At 37.0% G+C, this 26,401-nt stretch overlaps 1 protein-coding gene across 1 annotated transcript in view; it reads right to left on the bottom strand.

The window, feature by feature from the left end:
• Positions 1–26,401, bottom strand: part of AKAP10 (A-kinase anchoring protein 10) — an 81,064-nt gene that overhangs the window by 32,820 nt on the left and 21,843 nt on the right. The window contains exons 5-8 of the mRNA XM_045778326.2: positions 8,809–8,907; positions 3,970–4,054; positions 3,041–3,164; positions 1,860–1,996 (exon numbers count right to left, since the gene is read on the bottom strand). Of these exons, the coding sequence (XP_045634282.1) occupies positions 1,860–1,996; positions 3,041–3,164; positions 3,970–4,054; positions 8,809–8,907 (445 nt within the window). The remainder of the gene's footprint in view (positions 1–1,859; positions 1,997–3,040; positions 3,165–3,969; positions 4,055–8,808; positions 8,908–26,401) is intronic.

Below are 26,401 nucleotides of genomic sequence, written 5' to 3'. Positions count from 1 at the left end.
ATGTTTTCTTCCAAGCATTCTAGGGACTTCTAAATCTTGTCTATGATACAAATACAGAAAGACTAATTAGGTATGACTGTGATGATACATACATAACATACATAACATATAAAAACAAACAGGGATGCGGGGCCTGGGTGGCTCAGTCGGTTGAGCATCTGACTCGATTTGGGCTCAGGTCATGATCTCAGGGTTGTGGGATGGAGCCCCGTGTCGGGCTCCACCCTCATTGGGGACTCTGCTTGAGATTCTCGATTCTCTCCTTCTCCCTCTACCCCTCCCCCATCACATGCTTGCTTGCTCTCTCTCTCCCCCAAATAAATAAATAAATCTTTAAAAAAAACCCCAAAACTGGGATCGGCAAAGTCAAATTTGGCACAATGAACTTGACAAAATGACAGCGCCAGTGGGATGCCATACGGTGATCTTTATTTAAAAATGGCTCCCAATGTGAAAATGGGATCCAGTGGGCAAACAGGGTCTCTGCTCTGTGTGCCTACTGAGCTCCAGCCAGGACTTACTACTAGTGCCACTCTTCTGTTTCAGCGTAAAAAAAAAAAAAAAAAAAAAAAAAAAAAATTCTTTTTTTTTTTTTGTTATTAGCCTTTTCTTAACAAATAGTCTCCCACCTTGTAACAAATAAGTTGGTAAATACTCCTCCATGATTTGAATTTTGGGGCACCCCAGACCGAATTTCTAAATGCAAACACCTGCTATTTCAACATCCACGTAACAATGTTTCTTATATAATATTTCCCACAAATATAAATAAACACTGGGCAAACAATAATTGCATTCCAGATCAAGTTCTGTCACTAACTTGCCCTGTGACTTTGAGAAAAAGGGTCTTCGTTTTCTTATCTGCAAAATGGGAAAATCAGACTAGATCCCAAATCTGGCTATCCATCAGCAATCATCTGGGGTTATCTTCTAAAAATAAAAACTCCTGGGCCATACCTCAAACGTGCTGCATCAGAACCTCTTAGGGTGGAGAGCTGGAAACCTATTTTTAACAAGCTCCCCGCTGGTTCTTACGCAGACAGCCCAGCAGGAACCTGCACAGCAATGCTCAGGAACCACTGACCTAGATGTGCTCTGCTCTCCTGCAGCCCTAACATCCCACGGACTTTCCTCTACTGTCAAGTTATCCTCTCAGCGGTTGCTTGTGGATACAAATACATTACTTTTCTTTACAGAGTAAGAAAATTAAATGAAAACTAAGAGTACCACAGCTGGCCACAGGCTTATCACTCGACTGACCAAATGTTTTCAGTTCTGTTCAATGTAAGATTTTGCCATCCTCTCATTTTCAGTGAAGACCAACGAAAAACTATTATTCACTGAATAGTAACCTGGCTGTGCAGATCTGCACAATGTGATACACCCATACATAGGTATCTAAGACCCTTTACAATGTATTCCCTTCAGTTTCATCTTCCTCTTATATTCCCTACCCAAGTTTTACTTACCCTAACTCAAGTTTCCTGAAAGTGCCACATTCCTCTAAGTTTCTCTGACTTTGCTTGTGCCAGTGCTTCTGCCTAGAATGTTCCTTCCTGACTTCTCTGGCTAGCAAAATTCAATTCATTATTCAGGATCCAATTCAAATCTTTCTTCTGTGAAACCCTTCCTGAACTCCACCACCGTCATCCTTCTTGCCACACACAAACCTCCCACTCCCCCCGCAGAATTGTTTGTTCTAAGAATCCTAAAACTATACACACCATATGAAAAGCAGCTTTTATGCTACTCCCTGTGAGCTCCTTGACAGCAGAGACTGGATTTGTTCATCTTTATTTCCGAAATACATATCAAATATTCAACATTCACCAAATGCTGAATACATCAATAAAACTCACTTGTCATATAAAATCATGGCATCGTTCTGTGCCTCCTGTCCATCATACTGGCCCTTTTTGGCAGCAAGTTGAGACTGGAAGTTATCTGCTGCCAACCAGAACTGTAAGATATTCACTGCATCCTCTTTTTCCATGTACTAGGAAGGAAAAATACAAAAGAAGAAAAAAAAGAATATAAACAGATTTCTCTAGCCATCTCTAGTCCATAAGCCCAACCATTAAAAATACAGGACATACACAAAAAACAACAACAGAAAAAACCAGATCCACTTGTTCAGTTCATGCCAGTCAGCAACTCACAGGTGCTTTTGAGACTGAAAAGTTGAAAACCATTCTCGTAGGGGATAAAAACCCAAAAAACTAACAACACCCCACACCACACTGCTGGATACAAACTTAAGTGAACTGGAATAAGATTCACAGTAAAGATGATTAGCGGTCCCTCAGTGGCTAACATACGAAAAGTACACTAACCAGACCAAATCTTTCATACCTGATCATTGCCATCACTCCATGCAGCCACAGTAACCCGAACAAATTGCGGACTTACACTTACGGCAAAGAGAGGGCGTGAGAAAGCACATCACCCGAGAGCTCTATTCTTGGGAGAGGCAGAGTGCAAGTGTGTATCTAAGTTAATGCTTTGTGAGCCTGGAAATCCTCTCTGCTTAACAGTCATGTGCTTTGCAACAAAAGAATTTCATTTCCGAGACCTAACAAATACCGTATGCCTCAAAGACATTAATCTACTCATTGCTTGAGAAATCCTATCAAGGGGCTAAAGTAAAAGTGATGATAGGAGGAAAAAATACTCCTTTTCTTTCTCTCTACTTAAGTCTGGTCTGCAAATATGTGTGCACTGGAATCAAGTATCAAATCTGTGGTTTTAAAACAGCTCCAAGATAATTAAAAATATGCATTCTCTTATAAGCAGAAGTTTCAGTTTTTCAAAATTAGAGTTATTTTATACTGATTTTTCACATTCTCTTTAATCTAATATGCCATTAAAGTACTCTTGCCATTAGGTGTACAACTTAACATAATAAAATTATTTCGTTCCAATTCATCTTTTTGGAAATGATTTGGCTCTTCCATATTATTTTGTACAGAGGGGGCCCCAGCATTTCTAGTTTAGAGGCTGGAATGCTCTAACAGAGTGTGAAAGGAAATGCAGACTTTACCTCAGAGAAATAAAAGAGGGCTGACTCACAGAAGAGAATGTCAGCCAGGTAAACAGTTCCACTGGTCAGCACTTCAATCTGGTATTTACAGAAATGGTGACTTCGCAGAAACTCACTAAAGTGCCTGCACATGGACAAAAAGGGAAAATTTGAGGGAACGACCAAGGAAAGAGCTTAACTGGGAAAAATATACTCTTTCCATTCTGTGCCTATTGTATCTTAAAAGCCTAGGTCAACACTACCTCCCTTCCCATGGTGTCGTTCCTGGTTCCTACACCTGGAAGTAATCTCTCCCACCTCTTAGAAACTTTTAACTTTCCTCTGCTATGTGACACATGCTACCTCATATTACATGTAACCAAAGAACATATCCTATTTCTCTTAACAGGCTGTAACTTCCTTCAAAAGCAGGTATTATATCTGACTATGCCCTGCACACAGCACCCTTTTCCTAAGTACTAAATGAATTAATATGTAGATTTTTTTCCTTAAGGGCATGCAGCAGCGATTAATCTAAAAAAAAACAACAAAAACCTCTGGAGGCAGTTTCAACAAATCTATGTGAATTTAGTAATACAGCATCCATTAAGCTTAAAGCGTGCACTAACAAATTAGGATATCTACCTGAACACATGCATTGCTTGAATAAATAAATTCTAATAGTCACACTGTAGTTACAATCACCCCCAAATGACTTCAGAATTTTAAAGAACTCTTTAACTTAGGAAATATTAACATTAAAAACAAACATGTGTTTTAAGAGTTCACATAGTTTATATTTAAAAGACACCATGAACCAAGGTAGTCTTGGATATGCCTGTAAGATCCTGTAAACATTCAAAATACTTAAGTCCTCAAAAATAGTTTGCTTGTAGTTGAGTGAACCCAAATCCCCAAACCCAAAATGTGAATGTACGAAAATTACTTACTCTTGCTCCATTGCACTGAAGACTACGGACTGTGCCAAGACAAAACAGTTGGGATCCACCTGTCCATCTTCTCCACAAATCTTTGCTGTAAAAGAAATGGTAAATAAATTTCCACTAAATCCAAACTGTACACCTTTGTGAACCAAAGCAGGAAATAACTGTAGAGGCATATAAATCAGCAAGTTTTAAATGAAGCCAAAAAAAAAAAAAAAATACAGGTAAACATATAATCTTGAGGTAGGAAAGGTCTTTCTAAGCATATATATAAAAGTAGAAATCAAAAGATTTAACAACATAAAATTAATTTCTGTACATTAACACGGCCCCAAAACAAAATTAAAAAGGCAAACTGGGGGGAAAAATTTGCAGCACAAATGACAGCTTACCCTGTATGTGATAGATTATTATCATTCACATATCAAGAGCTCCTACAAACTAGTTAGAAATGTCCCCAAAGAAAAATGAGCAAAGGACATGAAAAGATAGTTTGCAAAAGAACAAACACAGGGGTGCCCAGCCGGCTCAGTCAGAAGAGGATGCTCCTGGGGTTGTGAGTTTGAGCCCCATGCTGGGTGTAGAGATCACTAAAAAAATTAAATAAATTAAAAAAAAAAGAATAAATATGAAATGGCCAATATGAAAAGATATACACACTCATTAGGAATCAAATCAATATAACCACAAGTTAGACTAAGGAGGCACCCTACCTTTCGTCTAGTAAACTGGCACAAAATTGTTGTAATGATGCACGTTTCATTGTTTAACACCACACTGCCTTGCTTGAGCAAGGGCACGGGAAAACTGACAGTAGTGTTAGTGAGAATATACTGGTATATCCTTCTCTGGAGAAGCTTTAAAAATAAATATGCCCAGGGCACCTGGGTGGCCCAGTCAGTCAAGCATCTGCCTTCGGCTCAGGTCATGATCTCAGGGTCCTGGAATCGAGTGCCGCACTGGGCTCCTTACTCCCTGCTCAGCAGGGAGCCTGCTTCTCCCTCTCCCTCTGCCCTTTCCCCTGCTTGTGCTTTCTGGCTCTATTCAAAAAATAAAATAAACAAATAAACATGCCCTTCCAATCAGCAATTCTAACACTGCAACCAAAAGAGTTATGGATTTGTAAAAAGGTTTATCTGTAAAAAAGCTTATCAAAATGTTATTTGGCAGAAACATGAAATGTGCTAAAATTAGGAATTACCTTAGTAAACAGCAGCAAATCAGTAATCTGTTTAGCCAGCTATTGAATACAGCTGGAAAAAACAATTCACCCATGATGGCTGGTTTCACTTTAAGTTCACGACCTTAGTAGGACCTTAATGAAACCCAAGGATCATACTACAGTTTCCTGGTTCATTTACTCTCATACTCTGCCAGACATCACACAACACAACTTCTCTCTCTTTGAACACCTTAACGCCTCCTTCTGCTCTCTCTGCTGATGACTTGGCTTCCTACTTCATTAAGAAAATAGAAGCAATCTGGGACACCTGGGTGGCTCAGTCAGTTAAGTGTCTGCCTTCAGCTCAGGTCATGATCCCACGGTCCTGGGAGCGAGTCCCACATCGGGGTCCCTGCTCAGTGGGGAGCCTGCTTCTCCCTCTGCCTGCTGCTCCCCCTGCTTGTGCTGTTTCTGTCTGACAAGTAAATAATATCTTAAAAAAAAAAAAAAAGAAAGAAAATAGAAGCAATCAAAAAATATTCCCACAACTTCCTACCACATCTACCAGCTCACCTGCACCTCTATGCTTGCACTCTGCATTTGAGCACGGGATCCCAATCTCTTTCGCCTCCTCAAGACTTCTTTCTCACAGAAACTGTCCCCTCTGCCTCCGGCATCAATTTTTCCTTTGCTGCTGCCTCATTCTCACCGGCTATATAGTCTGTATGCTATACATGTACGCTTGTTTGTATGCTACGCCTTATAGGCTCACGACATGTCACCACAAAAACAAAACAAAAGCCACTGTCCCTTGATTTAACATCCCCTTCCAGCTCATTTTTAGAGCAAAATGCCTCAGAAGAGTTGCTCATACTTGCTGTCTCCACTCCGCCTCCCATTCCAAGACTCCTCTAGTTAAGTTTCTGTCTCCAGTGGTCCACTGAAATTAAGATAACTGATGGACCAGCTGTCCACAAGGTTGGCAAGTCCATTCCATTCCTAGTATTCATCTTAACCTCTCAGCTGGATTTAACACACCTCTGATCACTCCCTGACTCCCAGAAACACGTTTTCACTTGGCTTCCAGAAACGACGACTCTCCTGAGACATAGTTGATACAGCAGAGCCAACTTTACAGGCTGCTACTTCTGAGTCTCCTTTGCTGGTTCTCCCTCACCTACCAAACCTGCGAATGTTGGGCTTGCCCCAGGATAATCCTTAGGCCTCTACTCACCATACTCACTCTGAGGATAATGTTATCCATGGCTCTAAACCCATCTATATGCTGATGACTTCCAAACGTATCTCCAACCCAGGCCTCTCTCATCAACTCCTAGCACAGACAGCCAACTGCATACTTGACCTTCACCACTTGGGTGTCTGAAAACCCAAACTCCTGATTTTTCCCATAAGCCACTACCGCTACTATCTTCTTCATCTTATAAATGGCAACTTCATTCTCCCAGTGATTCAGATTTTCAAAAATGAAGTCATGCTTGATTCCTTTTTCCCTATCACACCACTCACTTTCAAACCATCAGCAAATTCTAACACCTGTCCCTTCAAAATATTTTTTAAATTCCACCACTTCAAGGATTTGCAGAAGATGAAGGAGGCAGTGGAAGCATAGCTTTTGGGTTATTCTGAATCCCATGTAAAAAGGAAGTAATTAAACAGCAACACCGGAAACCCATGGATAACATTTACAACAAAACTAGGCAGATGGGATACACAGAAACAGCTCAAGGGCAGACTTCTTCCAATTGTAACATATTTGAAGTACAGCTGTATTAGAATACTCCAAGTGAAAAGGAGAATATGGGGTAGGATTCAGAAGACTGAGGCTCAGAGAAAAAAATGGTCTAAAAACATATAGGTAATTAACATTTTAACTTTCTCCCTTAATCACTAAATGTTCTCAACTTATACTTCCAAAGATTTTTTCCCCTCATGGGATTATATCATTAATTTGATAAAGTTTAAGAAAAGGAAAAAAAGAAATGAAGTGATATTTCATTTTTAAATGTAATTTATTTGGCTCAAAAATCCCCCCTTTCTCCCCTAGCACAGTTTGGTTATTCACTGGTACAAACGAATCCCCAAAGGAATCACTAGCCAACCAAATCCTCAAATAGCCAAATTCTAATCAGTTAGGACACCCTAGCTGTATAATTATATAGGAAATGTTGGTCTAGAGAAGCCTGGAAGATGGCAGCAACAAATTCCCACATAAAAACAGCGGAACTACATAGAAAAGCCAAAATCCAACGACAACATTTGCAACAAAACTGGGCGAAAACCCAAAATACAAGCAAACGGGGACAAACAACCAAGAGCCACAAGACCTATATGTTATAGGCATCTGTGTGGGAGAAAGAAAAAGGAAACAATGGGGCCAGCATCTGATGGGCCCCCAAACAGCCAACAGTTGTTCCCTGGAAAGTATGGTGGGCCAATTTAAGAACCACAGCTCAGACAGGAAAGGGTTTTAATATCTCCAATGATGAGCGAGTGCAAAATATCTATGGTAAAGATTTAAAGAGCCCCACACTGGGAAGAATCTGCTAGGAGTAGAATAACATGCTGTATTTCATAAATCAAAAATACAAAGTCTCTGTAATTAAAATACAAAACTCAGTATTAGGACTTGATGGGAATATAATAAATACTTATTTAATGAACAAACAATCCACTATCATCTGTGATTACAGGTGTACCTAAGGTCCTTCTGATACAACACAGTAAAAACTTTAGATTTTTTAAATTATTTTTCTTATTATTTTATTATTTTTATTATTTTCTTATTATTACAGAGAAACAGATTTACGTAACACAGTATACACATATGTATATGAATTTATGATGAAAACAATGTCCTGAAATGATGTTTGTTTGCCCTTATTATTGAGCACTTTGATTTTTCTATTCTAGTTTTATTTTTTTGGCAAGAACGTGAGGTCGTAAGAGGAGACTGGTCTGAATTTACAGTTTGAAAAACACTGCCGTGGGGCGCCTGGGTGGCACAGCGGTTAAGCATCTGCCTTCGGCTCAGGGCGTGATACCGGCGTTATGGGATCAAGCCCCACATCAGGCTTCTCCGATGGGAGCCTGCTTCTTCCTCTCCCACTCCCCCTGCTTGCGTTCCCTCTCTCGCTGGCTGTCTCTATCTCTGTCGAATAAATAAATAAAATCTTAAAAAAAAAAAAAAAGAAAAACACTGCCGAATAGCATACTAGTAAATGTGTAGGGGTCTATTTTCAAATCCCGACTCTGCCGTGTCTGAGTTCTCTTACTCTGGGCAAATTATTTACCCTCTTTGTGCTTCCAATTCCTCTTTTATAAAATAATTGTATTTATGCTACAAGGTTCTTTAGAAGATTAGAATTTATCCACGGAAGTGCCTATACAATGCGGTCTGGGACACAGTGAGTACTCAATAAATGCGGGCTACTATTGTTTTCTTGCTGCTGTTGCTATCTGAGTCAAAGTCTAAGAATTTGGGTCCAACATATAAGGGAGAAAAATTTTAAGTGAGATACAGTTGATATAACAAAGTGCTCTGAAAACAGACTAGGAAGGGATATGTTGAATTCCATGTTCATAAAAAATTCTCTAGCTAATAACCGAAACCACGCATCATCATCATCACTATTATTTTTGCCATAGCTTCAGCCACTGCTTACCTATGATGTCATTTCTCATTGCTTCTGTAATTGGTATCGGTTTAGCAGCATCTGGAGATATATATTTGGTAAAAGTATTCACTGCATCTTGCTCTATACCTGCAAGGGAAGAAGGGGACAACTTCAAAATTCAAAGAGCAACTTGGACGAGTAATGGACTAGAATTATGAACAGCAGGGCCCTTTACAGTATGACCAAGCACACACACACACAAATACATGTACATGTATTACAAATATAAATAACAATATATTTAGGACAAAACAAGCCCCCAGCATGTTAGGTTTTCACTGTTTGGTTTGTGGAACAGAGTTCTATGTGAATTCCCCCCTCCACTCCCCATCTAAACTAATGAGCTTTGTAACAGCAATTACTTCTGCGTGTTCTCTTTCCATGTCTCTTCTTCCAAAGTCTCAACTTGAGGGACTTGCACAGCAATGTAACAGCAGGACCTCACAAACATTTATAAATCTACACTTAAAATATTTTACAAAATAATTTCATATTCATGAATATATCTGTTTAACTTTCAGCAACCTCAGAAGGTTAAAACAATGAATCTCAATCTTCTTAGTCTCAGGACTTCTTTGCAATCCTAAGTTATTGAGGAACCTAAAGAACTTGTGTTAATGGGAGTTTTATCTATAGATATTAAGGTATTAGAAATAAAAAACCAAGAAAAATTATTGACTCAGTTAAAATTAACAATATTAAATCTTTTATAAGTTAACAAAAAAACATTTTTCATGGAAAAAAACTATTTTCTGAACTGAAAAAAAATGAGTGAGAAGAGGGCATTATTTTACATTTTTGCAATACTCTGTTTGTCTTGATAGGAAACGCCTATATTTTCGTATCTGCATTGGTATTCAATCTGCTGTGCCATTTTGTGTTGGCTGAAGTATATTTTGATATAGTGATATAATAATGTGTGTGTGTGTGTATACACACACATACACACACACACACACACACACACACAGTCTTCATCCTTGTTCCTGGCAGAGAGCTTCTAAAGCCCCGGAATTTCCTAAGTGGGAGGGGTGACAGAAGTATATTTTATTATTCATAATAAGCCCCTTTCAACCACAGGGAAGTTTATGGTAATGAGGTGACCTGCAGAATGGGGCTGGTTGCCAGAGGAACCGAGCCTGTGATTACAGCATTGGGACTTTCAGCCCCACTCCCCACCCTCCAGGGAGGGTGGAAGGGCTGGGGATCATCAAGTTAATCACCAATGGCCAATAATTTAACCAATCATGCCCACATTATAGAACCATAAAACCCCTGAATGAAAGGGTTCAGAGAGCTTGGGGAATGCATCCAGGCGCTGGAAGGGTGGCACACCCCAACCCCACAAAGACAGGGGCTCCTGCACTTAGGATCCTTCTTGACCTTGCCGTCTGCACCTCTTCACTTGGTGGTTCATCTGCACGCTTTATAATAAACCAGTAAAGTGTTTCCCAGGTTCTGTGAGCTATTATAAAAGATCATGGAACATGAGAAGAGGTTATGGAAACCCCAGGTTTATATAGCTGGTTGGCCAGAAGTACTGGTGATAATTTGAGACTTGCAGCTGGCATCTGAAGTGGGGGGCAATCTTGTGGGACTGAGCCCTTAACTTGTGAGGTCTGCACTAACTCTGGGTAGTTAGTGCCAGAATGAATGAAACTGCAGAACCCCAAGTTACCACCCACAGAGAATTGGAGAATTGCTTGGTGTGGAAAACCCACACATCAGAAGTATTGTGAATGGAGAAATGGTTTTCTTTTATCTATATTAAGAAAATCTGGCTTCAAACACACAGAGATGGGAAAAGGAGTATTTTAACACCTTTTTGAAATCACTGTGAATATATTCTTCTTTGATACTACACCAAAACTTCACAAGTGGCAGTTTCTTAAAGGTTAGTCAGAATATGGACGTGCAAACCAGATCAGTGCACTTGTCTGTTACATTAGAATCCAGTAGTCTATCTCCCGTGGTAAGTAGATCTTTTTACTCATGATTTTATGACATTATATATTTTTGAATATTTTGGACCTTTCAAATGTTGATACACTGCATCGTATAATGTAAAAAAAAAAAAAAAACACCTTATCAGAACACTCTTTAAATCTGTCAAAGCACTTGAAAAGCTTACATTTCACCAAGGGCAACAAATACTCTCAGCTGTTTTCCTTGAAATGACAAGTTCACTTTATTCATTTCCAAGAAAACACATGGCAAATATCCAAGTCTGTGTAACCACAGTCACTCTTTGGAGTAAAAATGGTATTCCATTTAAAAAGCAGCTAATTGAGAGGCACCTGGATGGCTCATTCAGTTGAGTGTCTAACTCTTGGTTTCAGCTCAGGTCATGATCTCAGGGTCATGAGATCAAACCCCGCGTCTGACTCCGTGCATGGCATGGAATCTGCTTCAGATTCTCTCTCCCTCTCTCTCCTGCTTACTCTCTCTTCTCTCAAAGAAATAAATAAAATCTTTTTTAAAAAAAGCAGCTAACTAAGCTCACAAAAGCAGTCAAATATACATGTACTTCTTAAAACAAGTAGTATACTTGAGTATGCAGAAGTGCTCTGCATACTTCCCATTTCATCACACATACTGAAAAACCATATACCCATGCTATGATGAGCACTGGGTGTTGTATGGAACTGTTGACCACTATACTGTATGTCCGAAAATAATATTACATTGTATGTTAACTGGACTTTAAATTAAAAAATTAAAAATAAAATAAAATTATACATTTGTATCTAAAAAAAAAAAAAAAACCAACACACAAAAAAACCCCACCCATATACCCAGGGGTTTAGATTTAAAAAAATTAATTATCTACTTTCCCCAAGACATCTTTAAGTAAAACTGGCACTTAGTTTTACTGTAAGTATTTGCAGCACAAAATGACTATTAGTACAATTTGGCCGAGTGCCAACAGTGCCTTTGTCCCATCATTACAAATGTCAACAGTGCAAAAGACAAATACCATCTCAGAATTACCATGGAAGCAGTTTTGACTAAATGGACCCTGTTGAAAAACATCTCTAGGGACGCTCTAACGGTTTGCAAACCATACTTTGTGAACCCCTGGGTTAACAGAACAGATTGTTTTTTTAAAAGAATAGATTATTATCCTTATTTTTACAGAAAAAAGCCCTTATGCACAAAAAACTAAAATGATCTATTTGAGTTAAGAAAGTGCTGGGTGGGCCAGGAAGAAGCAAAAACATAGTTTTTATATGTGAGTGAAGTTGTTACTAGCTTAAATGGATTGTTATAAGATCTTTTATTAGGTCCCACGGTGACTATAATGAAAATACCTATAGAAGATATGCAAAAGAATGAAAAAGAAATCAAAGCATGTCACTACGTAAAAACAAGGGAACACAGAGGAAGACAGCAAGAGAGGAAAAGAATGAAAAAGACCTAAAAGCCACTCAGAAAAACAATGAACAAGATGGCAACAGTAAATCCTACCCTATCAATAATTACTTTAAATGTAAATGGATTAAATTCCCCAAAAGACATACAGAGGCTGAATGTATTTTTTTAAAAAAACAATCAAGATCCCACTACATGCTGTCTACAAGAGATTCAATTTAGATTTAAGGACACATACAGGTTGAAAGTGAAGGAATGGAAAAAGATATTCCATGTAAATAGTAACCAAAAGAGAGCAGGGGGAAGGGGACTAGATTTGTATTAGACAAAACAGACTTTAAGACAAAAATGATAAAAGGGTCAATCCACCAAGAAGGTATAACAATTTATAAATATATATGTACCCAACATCAGAGCATCTAAATATATAAAGCAACCACTGACAGAAGCAAAGCAAGAAATAAACAGCAATACAATAATAGGAGACTTCAATACCTCATTTTCAATAATGAATACAGAACATCCAGACAGAAAATCTGGAAGGAAAGATGACTCAAACACCACCACAGACCAAATGGACTGAACAGACATATACAGAACATTCCACCCTAGAGCAGCAGAATAGAATACACATTCTTCTCAACACATTCAGATCATTCTCTAGGACACACCACATGTTAGGTCACAAAACAGGTCTTAAATTTAAGAAGAGAAGAAATCATACGAAGTATTTTCCCCAACCACAGTGGAATAAACCCAGAAATCAAAAGCAAAAAGAAAACTAGAAAATTCAGAAATAGGTGGAAATTAAATATACTCTTGAACAACCATGAGCTGAAAAAGAAATTGAAAGGGAAATTTAAAAAATATCTTGAGACAAATGAAAACACAATATACCAAAATTTTATGGGATGCAGTAAAACCAGGATCAAGGGGGCATTTATAGCCATAAACACTTATATTAAGAAAGTAGAAAGATCCCAAAGAACCAACTTTACATAAGAAACTAGAAATAACAAAGCACAGAGTTAGAAGGAATAACAATTAGAGCAGAAATGAATGAAATACAGAATAGAAAAACAATGCAAAAAATCAATGAAAAAGTTGGTTTTTCAAGAAGATCAATAAAACTGACGAACTTTCAGCTAGACTAAAATACAGACAACTCAAATAAGTAAAATAAAAAATGAAAGGAGATATCAGAAATGATGCCGCAGAGCTAAAAGTATCATGACACTTATATTAACAAAATATGCCAACAAAGTAGATATACGCCAACAACTTAGAAGAAATAAATTCCTAGAAACATACAACCTACTAAGACTGAATAATCAAGAAGGAGAGAAATTGAACACATCTATAATTTGTAAGGAGACTGATTCAGTAATCAAAAACCCTTCCAACAAAGAAAAGCCCAGGAACAGATGGCTTCACTGGTGAATTCTACCAAACATTTAAAGAAGAATTAACAATAATCCTTCCCAAACTCTTTCCAAAAAAGAAAAAAGAAAAAAGAAGGAACATTTCCAAACTCATTTTATAAGGCAGGCATTACCCTAATACCAAAGCCAGACAAAGACACTACAAGAAAACTACAGAACAATATCCCTGATGAACATAGATTTTAAAATCCTTAACAAAATACTAGCAAACAGAATTCAACAGTACATTAAGAGCACCACACACTATGACCGAGTGGAATTCATCCCTGGAGTGTAAGGATAGTCCAACATAGGAAAATCAATTATAGTGATACACCACACCAACTCAACAGATGCAGAAAAAGCACTTGGCAAAATTCAACAATTTTTCATTATTTAAAACTCTCAACACACTAGGAACAAAAGGAGATTACTTCAACATAATAAAGGCCACATAGGGAACTCACAGCTAACATCCTACTCAATTGTGAAAAACTGTGAGCTTCTCCTCTAATATTAGGAACACGGCAAGGATGCCCACTTTTAACCCCTCTATTCAACACAGTACTAGAAGTCTAGCCAAGGCTCTTAGGACGGCGTGGGGGAAGTATCCAAATTGGAAAGGAAGAAGTTACATTATCTCTGTTTGCAGATGACTTTATCTTATACGTAGAAAACACTGACGACTCCACAAAAAACTGATAGATGAATTCAGAGTTACAGGATACAAAATCAGCATTCAAAAATTAGCTGCATTTCTATACACTAATAATGAACTATCCTATCCAAAAAGGAAATTAAGCAAGCAATCCCATTTACAATAGCATCATGAAAAATAAAATACTTAGGAATAAACATAACCAGGGAGGTGAAAGATTTGTACACTTAGAACTGTAACACACTGCTGAAAGAATTCAAAGAGGGCACAAATGAATGAAAAACATCCTGTGTTTGTGGAAGGGAAGACTTAATATTGTTAAGATGTCACTTCCCAAAGCGATCTACAGACGCAGCACAACCCCATCAAAATCTCAGGGTTTATTTATTTTTTTTACAGAAATAGAAAAAATAATCCTAAAACTCATAAGGAACCACAAAGAACCTGAATAGGCAAAACAACCTTGAGAAAGAAGAACAAAGCCGGAGCACCACACTTCCTGATTTCAAAATATATTATAAAGCTATAACAATGAAAACAGTATCGTACTGATATACAGACCGAAAGAACAGAACCACAATGAGATATTATCCCATACTCGTTAGGATGACCATCACCAAAAAAAGTTACCAAGTGTTAGTGAGATGTGGAGAAATCGGAGCCCTCCTACACTGTTGGTGGGAATATAAAATGGTGTGACTACTACGGAAAACAGTATGGAGACTCCACAAAAAATTAAAAATAGAACTCATATCATCCAGTAATGCCACTTCTGGGTATTTATAAAAAAAAAAATTGAAATCAGGATCTTCAAGAGATATTTGCACTCCCATTTCACTGCAGCTTTATTCACAATTGCCAAATGTCCATGGATAGATACATGTACAAACAAAATGTTGTATATACATGCAGAGGAATATTGTTCAGCCATATAAAGAAGGAAATCCTGCCATACGTGACAACATGAATGAACCTCGAGTACATTATGCTAAATAAAACAAGCTAGTCACAGAAGGACAAATACTGCAGGATTCCACTTAAATGTGCTATCTAATATAGTCAAACTCACAGAAGCAGAAAACAGAATAGTAGCTGTTAAGGGAAGGAGGAAGAAATAAAGAGCCACTGTTAACAAGTATCAAGTTTTAGCTACCCAAGATGAGTAAGTTCTAGAGCTCTGCTATGCAACATTGTATGTAAACAATATTGTACTGTACACTTAAAAATTTGTTAAGAAGGTAGAATTCATGTATCTTTTCTTACCACAAAAAAAAAAAAAAAAAGAGAGAGAAAAGAAAAGAAAAATAAGAAGAAAGAATTCAAAGAAAAAAAGGGAAAGTGCCGGAGTTAGGACAAAATCTCAGGTATGACATCAGTACCAGTACTGCCTCTAATATATAGAGCTATAAAAAGATATGTTTTGGGGAAGAAAAGTTGTGCTTGTTTGTGAATTAATCCTCTCTATAACCAGGGCCTTGATGAAAGGTATCAACTGTGAAGATATGGGGGGACTATTTTGCCTTTAACCAGATATAACATAATCCAAGCTAATTCCACTCTCTCAACAAACATTTATTGTATCGCCACTATGAACAAATTGTTAATCAGAACAAAGACACTAGTTTTGCTGAAAATGTCTGTCAAAAAGCCTAAAAATCAGAACTTGGGTTGTTTCTCAGTTCTTGCTTTTCCACCATTAAAAACAGCTGCCAATCCCAGACAAATGCTGTAAGAAGTTGTACAGACACTAATGCACATTTATTTTCAGGTGATTAAACTCATTGAAAGAAGTTTTGACACCTTCAAATAAAATATTAACTATATTTCATTCAGAAATACTGAATGAGGTTACACCCTTTTTTTGGATCAGGAGAATTCAGTTTTCATTTAAGAATAAAAGGGCATCGGGACGCCTGGGTGGCTCAGTCGGTTAAGTGTCTGCCATCTGCTCAGGTCATGATCCCAGAGTCCTGGGATGGAGCCCCACATCGGGCTCCCTGCTCAGTGGGGAGTCTGCTTCTCTCTCTGACTCTCCCTCCTCTTGTGCTCTCTCTCAAATAAATAAAATCTTAAGGAAAAAAAAAAAAGAATAAAAGGACATTAACATATTTTAAACATTTTAATACATTAATAAATGAAACAGTTTTAACTCAATTAATACTGGGCTAAGATAAGTGCTTTGGTCCAATTTCTAAAATACTCTTAATAAAAGAACAAAGGAACACAGAAATGCTTAAAATATCTGCTTTGTTTTTTAAAAACATACCTTTTAGGAGCCCATGAGGCCAGGTTACTGGAAATAAAGACTTCCCTTGGATTATCTGAGTGATGCTCAAAACTCCATTTACTCACTTTAGTATTTCACTAAAGAAGTCTTAAAATTTTTAAATGGCTAGGACTTTTCTTTTAACTGAAACTAATCCTTAACCACAACAAACCCCAAAACACAAAATACCAACCAACTCCACGAGATGATATAAATATATTGAGAACTTTACCAAGACTTTTGTGTAACCAAGATACAAGAGTATTTCATTAAAATGGATATATTTTAATCACTGATTTTAAAGACAAAGCTGTGATTAACAGATTTAAACATGAACAATAAAGTACAAAAGATAAAAATTTAAATATTCTTGGAGCCCCTGGATGGCTCAGTCGGTCAAGTGTCCAACTATCGATTTTTGGCTCAGGGTCATGAGATCAATCCCTGCTTCAGGCTCTGTGCTCAGTGGGAAGTCTGCTTGAGATTCTCTCTCTTCCTCTCCCTTTGCCTCCCCCACCCCCGCCACGTGCTCATGTTCTTTTTCTCTAAAAATAATAAATAAATCTTAAAAAAAAAAAAAAAGGAAGGAAAAAGAAATTCTTCAGACTATAAACTTCATGCAATGGACGAAATTTTCCTGAATGCCCAGCCTGTGAATATTTCATTTATTTCTGCGTCCTTGGTGTCCAGTACAGTACCTGGGCACATTTAACACATTTTCCCCCTATTATTTTAAATTAGCAGCATCTTTATGAAAAAATTTGAGGTCAGAAGTCCTTTTTAGTCAGAGGGAAGAGCTCTTGTGATAAAAATGGCTTAAAGCAGAGAAGAAAATCAAGGGAAGTGGGCTCTAGCACAAGGAACATGCAAGCCTAGTCCTAAAAGACTCTGCATTAGTCACTCAAAGTGGCTATTAAGGAGACTGACCGTGTATTAGCAAAATGAAAAATTAACACATTTATCAACATCAGCTCAGAAGAATGTATTTTTTAAACCTCCACCTCTTTGCATAAAGATACTAAAACCAACTTAGTATCTATTTAAATGGAAGTACAAAACACCAGTATATCCTAAAGAAGTTACTCAGAAGAAATTACACATCAACTCAGTTCTTAATCTCAATCTTTAGTTACAAAAGCAATAGGCCATTACAAATTCCTTTTTCTGTAAAAGGAGTTATAAGGACGTATTAAGAAAACCCTAGGCCACCTGGGAGTGATACAGACAAATAGAAGATTTTTACAAGAAAGAGTTTCCACTCTACGAAAAATGAGAGTTGGAACCATAAAGAGGAGAGTAAGCATTTTTATGCTCCAGAAAAGTTCTAAATACAAATATAAGAGGTGCTAACACATGGCTACCTTCTGTAGCTCAAGAGGTTTTAATACAATGAAAATAATAATAATAATAGGAACCACAGAGGCAGCGTGTTAAACCACTATCTTCCTAAAGTATTTGCTTTTAAGGGGAAAATAGAAAATCCATATTTTGTGACTTGATTTGATATCCTAAGGAGTAGGTCAAGATGAAATAAGCACACTTCACCCTATCTCTCCCACAGAATGCAACTAAAAGCACTGGACAAATTTATCTGAGGACCTCGAAAAGTAAATGGTAGCAGGCAGATATAAAAAGGAAACCAGAACTGGAAGTACTACCATTCCACAGGCAAGTTTCCCACTTTCTGTTTCTCCAGAATCCCAGCCTGGTCTCAAAAGCCGACACTGCACACCAGAGGCACAAAGGAAAAGTTCCAGAGAAGCCCTCTATTTCTGGTCTAAGGAGCAGGAAGGGGATGCCTATGGATAATGGAGAGTGAGGGAAAATCTCTGTTTTATCCCTTTCATGCTAGTCTTGGTCCCCCGCAAATACCAGGCTAGCAATGGGGGCAATGGCAGCAGCACTCAGGTGGGCTCCGAAAGCTCCCAAACCCCTGTTCTTTCACAGAGAAACTGTAGTCCCTATAGGAAGAGGAGAATCCCTATTTCTTTTATGCTCTGTCTTCTTGCTGCTTGACCACAGAGACTGACATAGTCATGCAAAGTAAAGCCCCAACTTTTTAGTCAAACAACCAGGAAGGTGGGCTCCCCGAGGCGCCAGAAGCTGCTAGGGAGACTGCAGAAAGGGAGGCTCGTGAAAAGCTTATCAAGTTGTGTGTGTGCTCCTGGGCTCACACATGAGCTGGGCGTGCATGGACTTGACCGTAAGAGCATACCAAACGGTCTGAGAACTAAGCTATGACCTTTCCAGATTCGATACTAGCAGGCATATACACAAGTAAAATCCAAAAAATGAATGGAACCACATCCTACAGAATGTTAGAACTCGTAGCCTGAACCTGACCAGATGAATTTCTTGCTAAAGCAAAACCTCACCATTTTCTACAGGATTTAAACATAACCTAGAATCATAGAAGTCGAACTGCCCATAATACAATCCAAAATTAACTGCCATTCAAAACTTCAGAAAATTCCATTATCTCACAAGGGAAAAGACAAGCAAGATGAAACAGATGTTAGAATTATAGAACAAAATTATTTTTGCTGTTGTTTTTTAAGAAGCTATTATAGGGGTGCTCGGGTGGCTCAGTCAGTTAGGCGTCCAGCCCTTAATTTCAGCTCAGGTCATGATCTCAGGGAAGTGGGACTGATCCCTCAGCAGGTCTTGTGCTGAGCGTGGAGCCTGCTTGAGAGTCTCTTTCTCCCTCTCCCTCTGTCCCTCCCCTTCCCCCACTCGCATGCTCATACACACTCTCAATCTCTCTCTTTGAAAAACAAACCAAAAAAAGGTATTATAACCATGTCCCAAGAAGGTCAAGTACTCTTGAAACAAATGGAAAGATTGCCTCCACAGAGAAACAGAAGATTTTAAAAAAAGAAACAAATGGAAACTTTAAAACCAAAAAAAATAATAACCCAAACTTAAAATTCACTGGAAAGACTCAAAGCATGATGAAATGACATAGGAAAGAATCAGCGAATCCAGAGATAATAGGACTAGAAATTTTCCAAGCTGAACAATAGGAAAATAAAAAATTAGAAAAAAATTACAGAGCCTCAGGGATCTGCAGGACAATGACAAAGATACAACATTTGGGTTGTTAAAGTCCCAGAAAGAAAGGAATGAAGTACAATGCTCCAAGGATATGAAAAACAACAGCTGAAAACTCACCCCCAAAACAGCAAAAACCAAACTTTTAAACTCAAGAAGCTCCGTGAACCTCAAATAGGAAGAAATACAAAGAAATCCATACCCAAACACTGCAACACCAAATTATCGAACATTTAAAGACAGGAAAAATATTTCAAAAGCAGCAATAAAAAAAGATGTTAAATATAGAGTAATAATGATTCCAAGACTACAGATTTCTATCAGAAACCATGGAGGCCAGAGGCAGTGAAACACCACTTTCAAAATGGTTAAAAAAAAAAAAAAAAAAGAAAGAAAGAAAGAAAAAGAACTATCAACCTAGAATTATCTAGCAAGCAAAAATTACTTCAAAATAAGGAAATTCTCAGATGGAAAATAACTGAGAAAATTTTCCGACAGCAGACTTGCTCTAAAAGAAACGCTAAAGTGATTCTTGAGACACAAGTAAAATGATAACATAAATAGTAACTGAACTTCAGGAATGAAGGAACAGCAACAGATACAGCAAATATCTGGTTTAAAGGTAATCAACGATTTCTCTTAAGTTCTTTAAATTGTGTACGACAGTTGAAAGCCAAAGTCCTAGGAGTGTATGATGGGGTTTTCAACAAAAATAGATGACAAACTACACCACTTGAGTGGGAAGGAAAAGGCGCACCTAGGTGGTGTGCTCTACATACCACTTAACGTGATACAACGCTAATTTTAAGTAGACCCTGTAGATATGTATATTGTAATCCCCAGAGAAACCACTAAAAACCTATACAAAGAGATATAATCAAGAACTCATAGGGGTGCCTAGGTGGCTCAGTCAGTTGGGTATTTGCCTTTGGCTCAGGTCATGATCTCAGGGTCCTGGGATGGAGCCACGTCAGGCTCCCTGCTCAGTGTAGAGTCTGCTTCTCCCTCTGCTCCTCCCCCACAGCTTGTGCTCATTCTCTCTCTCAAATAAATAAAAATATTAAAAAATTCATAAATTCTTAAAGAAAGAAAAAAAAATCAAACAATCCAAAGAAAAAAGAGAATAGAAAATCAAAGGATGGGAAATGAAATAAAGAAAAAAATAAAATGGGAGACCTAAATCCAAACACATTAATAATTACACTTAATATCATTACATACGTTGTATTAACCAGTAGGAGTAATTATATTTACATAATACAATGTAAGTAATCATGTTGTAATTAACTACACTTAATACAAATAACTACACTAAAACTTACTCTGAAATAAATCTATTAACAAAAAACCAGACTGACAGAATGGATTAAAAAAGAAAAAAAATCATGACCCAACTACATGCTATCAAAAGAAAATGGAAGGAAATTCTCTTTAAAAATGATAAAGGCAAACGAAAAGGATAAAGGCAAAGGATAAAGGAAAATCACTTTAAAAATGATAAAGGCAAGTCAAAAGTAAAGGGATAGAAAAAGATACACCATGTAAACACGAATCAGATTAAACTGGAGTGGCTATATAAATCAGACAGCAGATTATTTCTAACTTAGAACAAGTGAGTTACGACAAAGAAGAACATTACATAATGATAAAAGATTCGATTCACCAAGAAGATATAATGACCCTAAATATGTACACACCTAACAACAGAGCCTCAAAATACATGCAAAAATGGATACAACTTAAAATTGGAAAAATCCACAATTATGGTTGGAGACTTCAACACTCCTCTCTCAGTAATGGATATAAAAAGCATACAAAGTAACAGCAAGGATACAGAAAAACTGAACAGGATCATCAATCAACTCAATCTAATTGACATTTATAGAAAACTACAGAACAGCAGAATATACATTCTTTTCATTGTATGTGAGATACTCAGCAAGACAAACCACACCCTAGGCCACTTAAAAATTTTAACAAATTTAAAAGAACTGAAATCACTCAAAGTGTGTTTTTTATTCAAAGTATGTTTTCTGACCATAATATAATTAAATGAGAAATCAATAATGGAAAGATAACAGGGCAAAAATTCTCCATACACCTGAAAATTAAGCATTTCTAAACGATCCTGGGCAAAAGAGTAAGATGCAAGGGAAATCAGACATTTACTTTTTGCTCAAAGTATCAGAATTTGCAGGGTGTAGCTAAAACAGTGATTAGAAGGAAATTTGTAGCATTACATGCTCATCTTTAAAAAAGAATGATCTCAAATAAGCAATCTAAGCTTCTACCTTAAGAAATGAGAAAAAGAGTAAAATAAATTCACAATAGCAGAGGATCCATAAAAAGAAAGGAAAAAAAGATAAAAACCAATTTAATAATAATAATAAAAAAAACTGGTTCTCTGAAAAAGACAGATTAAACCCCTATATATACTGACAAAGAAAAAAGATGACACAATTGTCAACATCAGGAATGAAAAGGGGTATCACTACAAACTCAAGATTAAAAAGACAGGGCATGCTAGGTAATTCCATGCCCAGAAATTCAACAATTCAATGAAATTAACAATTCCTTGAAAAGCACTAACTACTAACATTCACTCAAGAAAAAACAGATAACCTGAATAGTCCCATGCCTATTAAAGAACTTGAATTCATAGTTCTGAAAACACAAACAAATCCAGGCCCCTGCAAGTTCTACCAAACATTTAAAGAAGAAATAACAATTCTACATGATCTCTTCCAGAAAACAGAAGAGGTGGGAAAACTTTCCAACTCATATTTGGGGGCCAACATTACACTGATACTAAAACCAGACAAAAACTACCGACCAAATCCATCATAAACACAAATGCAAAAACGCTCAACAAAATTTAGAAAATCAAATCTAGCAACATATAAAAAGAATAACACACCACAACCAAATGGGGCTTACCCTTGAAATGCGAGCTTATTCAAACTCTTAAAAGTTAATCAGTATGATCCATCATATTAACGGAAAAAAAAAAAGGAAAACCATACGGTCATATCGAACAACACAGAAAAAAAAGCATGACAAAATTCAACATCATTCATGAGTCAAACAACTCTCAGGAAACCATTAAGAGAAGCAAACTTCATCAATCTGACGAAGGGCATTGACAAAAAAAAAAACCCATGGCTAACCTCATTCTTAAAGAGAGTGAAAGACTGCTTTCCCTCCAAGATCAAGAACAAGACAAGAATATTCATTCTCACCACTCCTAGCCAACATGATACAAGAAGTCCTAGCTAGGACAATAGGGCAAGGGGAAAAAAAAAAAAGATTGGAAAGGAAGAAATAACACCGTCCCTATTCACAAACATTAACCCCTATTCACAAACATTAACGTCTATGTAGAAAATTTCAAGCAATCTACAGAAAAGCTGCTAGAATAAGTGAATTTCGTAAGTTCACAGAATAGAAGGTTAACATATAAAAGTCAATCGTATTTCCAAATACTGGCAATTAAAAAATCAGAAACAGGGGCGCCTGGGTGGCACAGCGGTTAAGCGTCTGCCTTCGGCTCAGGGCGTGATCCCGGCGATCCGGGATTGAGCCCCACATCAGGCTCTTCCACTATGAGCCTGCTTCTTCCTCTCCCACTCCCCCTGCTTGTGTTCCCTCTCTCGCTGGCTGTCTCTATCTCTGTCGAATAAATAAATAAAATCTTAAAAAAAAAAAAAAATCAGAAACAAAAATTTTTAAAAATACCACTCACATTGGATCAAAAAGAAATACTTGGATATAAGTTTAACAAAACATAGGAAGGATCTGTATGCTGAAAATCACACAATGCTGATGAAACAAATCAAAGACTTAAGTAAATAAAAAGACATACCATGTCCATGGATTTTAAGACCTGATACAGTTAAGAGGTAAATTCTTCCCAAACTGATCTATGGATTGAATGCAATTCCAATAAAAATTCCAGCAGGATGGTGCACTGGGTGTTATACACAACTAATGAATCATCGAGCCTTACATCGGAAACCGGGGATGTACTGTATGGTGACTAACATAATATAATAAAAAATCATTAAAAAAAAAAAATTCCAGCAGGATTTTCTTGTAGATATAGACAAGATTATGCTAAAAAATATATGAAGAAAAAAAAAAACTAGAAAAGATAAAACAATTTGGGGAAAAAGAAAGAACAAACTTGGAGGACTCATACTATCCAATTTTAAGACTTACTGTAAAGCTACAGTAATCAAGACAGTGGGTATTGGTGAAGGAATAAACACATATATCAATGGAATAGAAGAGAGAGTCCATAAACAGACCTACACAAATATGGCTAAGGTACAAAGGAAACTCCATATAGTCAGAACAGTCTTATCAATTAGTGGTGTTGCAACAACTGGGTATTCATACGCAAAAATAAAAACCAATACAAAAAAAACTTGACCTAACCCTACATCTTACACAATATTAACTCAAAATAGACCATATATCTAAATATGTAGTATAAAAACCATAATACTTTTAGAAGAACACACAGGAGAAAATCTTCATGAACTTAAATAAGGCAAAGAATTCTTAAGATATGATTCCAAAAGCATAATCTGTAAAAGAAAAAAGTTGGTAAATTAGACTTAATCAAAAAAGTCCTCTTGTTCTGTGAAAGACACTATTAAGAGAATGAAAAGCCACGCTATAAACTAGGAGAAAACATTTGCAAATCACATAGCCAATAAAGGTTTTATACCTAGAACACAAAAAGAACTCTCAAAACTCAACAATAATAAAACAGACAATCCAATAAAGCATGGGACTATGTTGCTGATGAAAATGCAAAATGGTACAGCCACTCTACAAAACAGTCAGGCAGTTTCTTACCATTTTAAACACACACCACATAATCCAGCAAACTTATCACTAGGTATTTACCCTAGAGAAATAAAAACTTTTGTCCACACAAAAACCTGTATACAAATGTTTATAGCAGCTTTATTCATCATCAACAGGTGGAAACAATCCATATGTCACTCAGCAGGTGAATGGATGGTACATCCATACAACAGAATATTACTTAGTAATTAAAAGCAATGAACTACTAACAGAATATGGATGAATTTCAAGCCATTATGCTGAGCGCAAAAAGCCAGTCTCAGAGGCTACATATTATATAAATTCACTTGTATGGCACTCCAGAAAAGGCTAAACTATAGACTCAGAGAATAGATCAGAGGTTGCCAAGTGCTAGAATAGAGGAGGGTTTAACTACAAAGGTGACAGAACTGTTCTTATCCTCACAGTGATAACAGTTACAGGAATCTATGCAAGTGTTAAAATTCATGCAAGTATACATCAAAAAAGGTCAAATCTACTGCATAAAAAATTTAAAACTAATGAAAACTGAAAAAAAAAACTAGTACTCTTTTAATGATTCCACTATTTCTATTTTTTATTGAAATAAACTATCACCAAAACAAAAAGCTTCCAAAAACAACATGTATTACAATGAAAGAAACACACTTCCATTTCCAGAAACAGGCCAGACTAGATGTTCAGAGAAATTCTTCCCAACACTGAATTCTCCCCAAATGCTTTTAATAGTATATCAGAGTTTGTGGTAAAGTAAGGGTAACAGTGAGAGGCAGAAAAAAGGACATGCAGTTCCATTATCTGAAACCTTTGGGGCCAGTAATATTTCAGAATTCACAGTCTGGGTTTTTTTGTTTGTTGTTTTCACAGAGGGAATGCACTATGTTTATATACCCCATGTTGACGCTCTAGCAGCATGTGGACCACCACCACATACTCAAACACATTGACATTTCTAAAGTTCATACCAGTTCAGGTCAAGTTTTGTTCATTTAAAAAATACCTTGTGAGAGTCAAAGCTTTCTGGGTTTCTCAATTGCAGATAAAGAAACTGTGGCCCTGCAGGAGCCAGTGCAAATCAAGATGGGCCAAGTTCGAGACAGGCAGGGCAGGCACTGGGGAAAACCAGCGATGCCAAAAGACTTGAAGTATGCACTTTCAAGGGCAATTGCCCAAGGCCCAAACAGGGTAGAAGATTAGACCAAAATCATGCCAAAGACCCTAAGAGTTTGCCTGAAAAACCCAAGACAAAATGTATTTTAAGTGGTACCAGGAAGGTAGTGAAGCTGCCCAGATGCATGGCAAAAGCCAATGCCAATATACTCTGGGATAACCCAGAGCAATATATATTTTCTTCTAGAATAACTCAATTTAAACAGCATTCTCGAAGAATTCCCACAGAAAAAAAATCCAAAAACCTATGTTCACAGACAGCCAAAAACCACTAAAATCACAAGCTACCAAGAGTGTGAATCTTAAGAAATAAATGCTGAATCAGATCCATAAAACCTATAGATATTTGAATATATATTTAATAAACTTAAAGAAATAAAAAATGGGCTCAAAACTGGGATGAAGGGATAATGGAACAAGAAATGAAAAACTGACCAAATCTGAATTAAAAAAAAAAATCTAGAAATACAAAGTTCAGAAACTTTTAGATAAAAATAACATTTTAAATAACTGATTTGACAGCAAAATTAGACCCATCTTAAGAGACAATGAACTAAAACACAGATCGGAAGAAACCACCATCAACGTAAAAAAGCTACATACTACATGATTTCAACTCTATGACATTCTGGAAAAGGGAAAACTATGCAGACAGTAAAAAGATTAGTGGCTGTCAGGGATTAGCAGGTAGGAAGAGATGAAAAGGATAGTATGGATAGTTTTTAGGGCAGTGAAAATACTCTTAACACCATAACGATGGACAGATGTCACTGTACATTTGTCCAAAGC

The sequence above is a fragment of the Ursus americanus genome, chromosome 14, assembly GCF_024610735.1.
Source record: "Ursus americanus isolate L20-20 chromosome 14, mUrsAme1.1.p, whole genome shotgun sequence".
Taxonomy (NCBI): domain Eukaryota; kingdom Metazoa; phylum Chordata; class Mammalia; order Carnivora; family Ursidae; genus Ursus; species Ursus americanus.
Note: the sequence above shows the minus strand (reverse complement) of the source record. Positions and strands in the feature narration are given on the sequence as shown.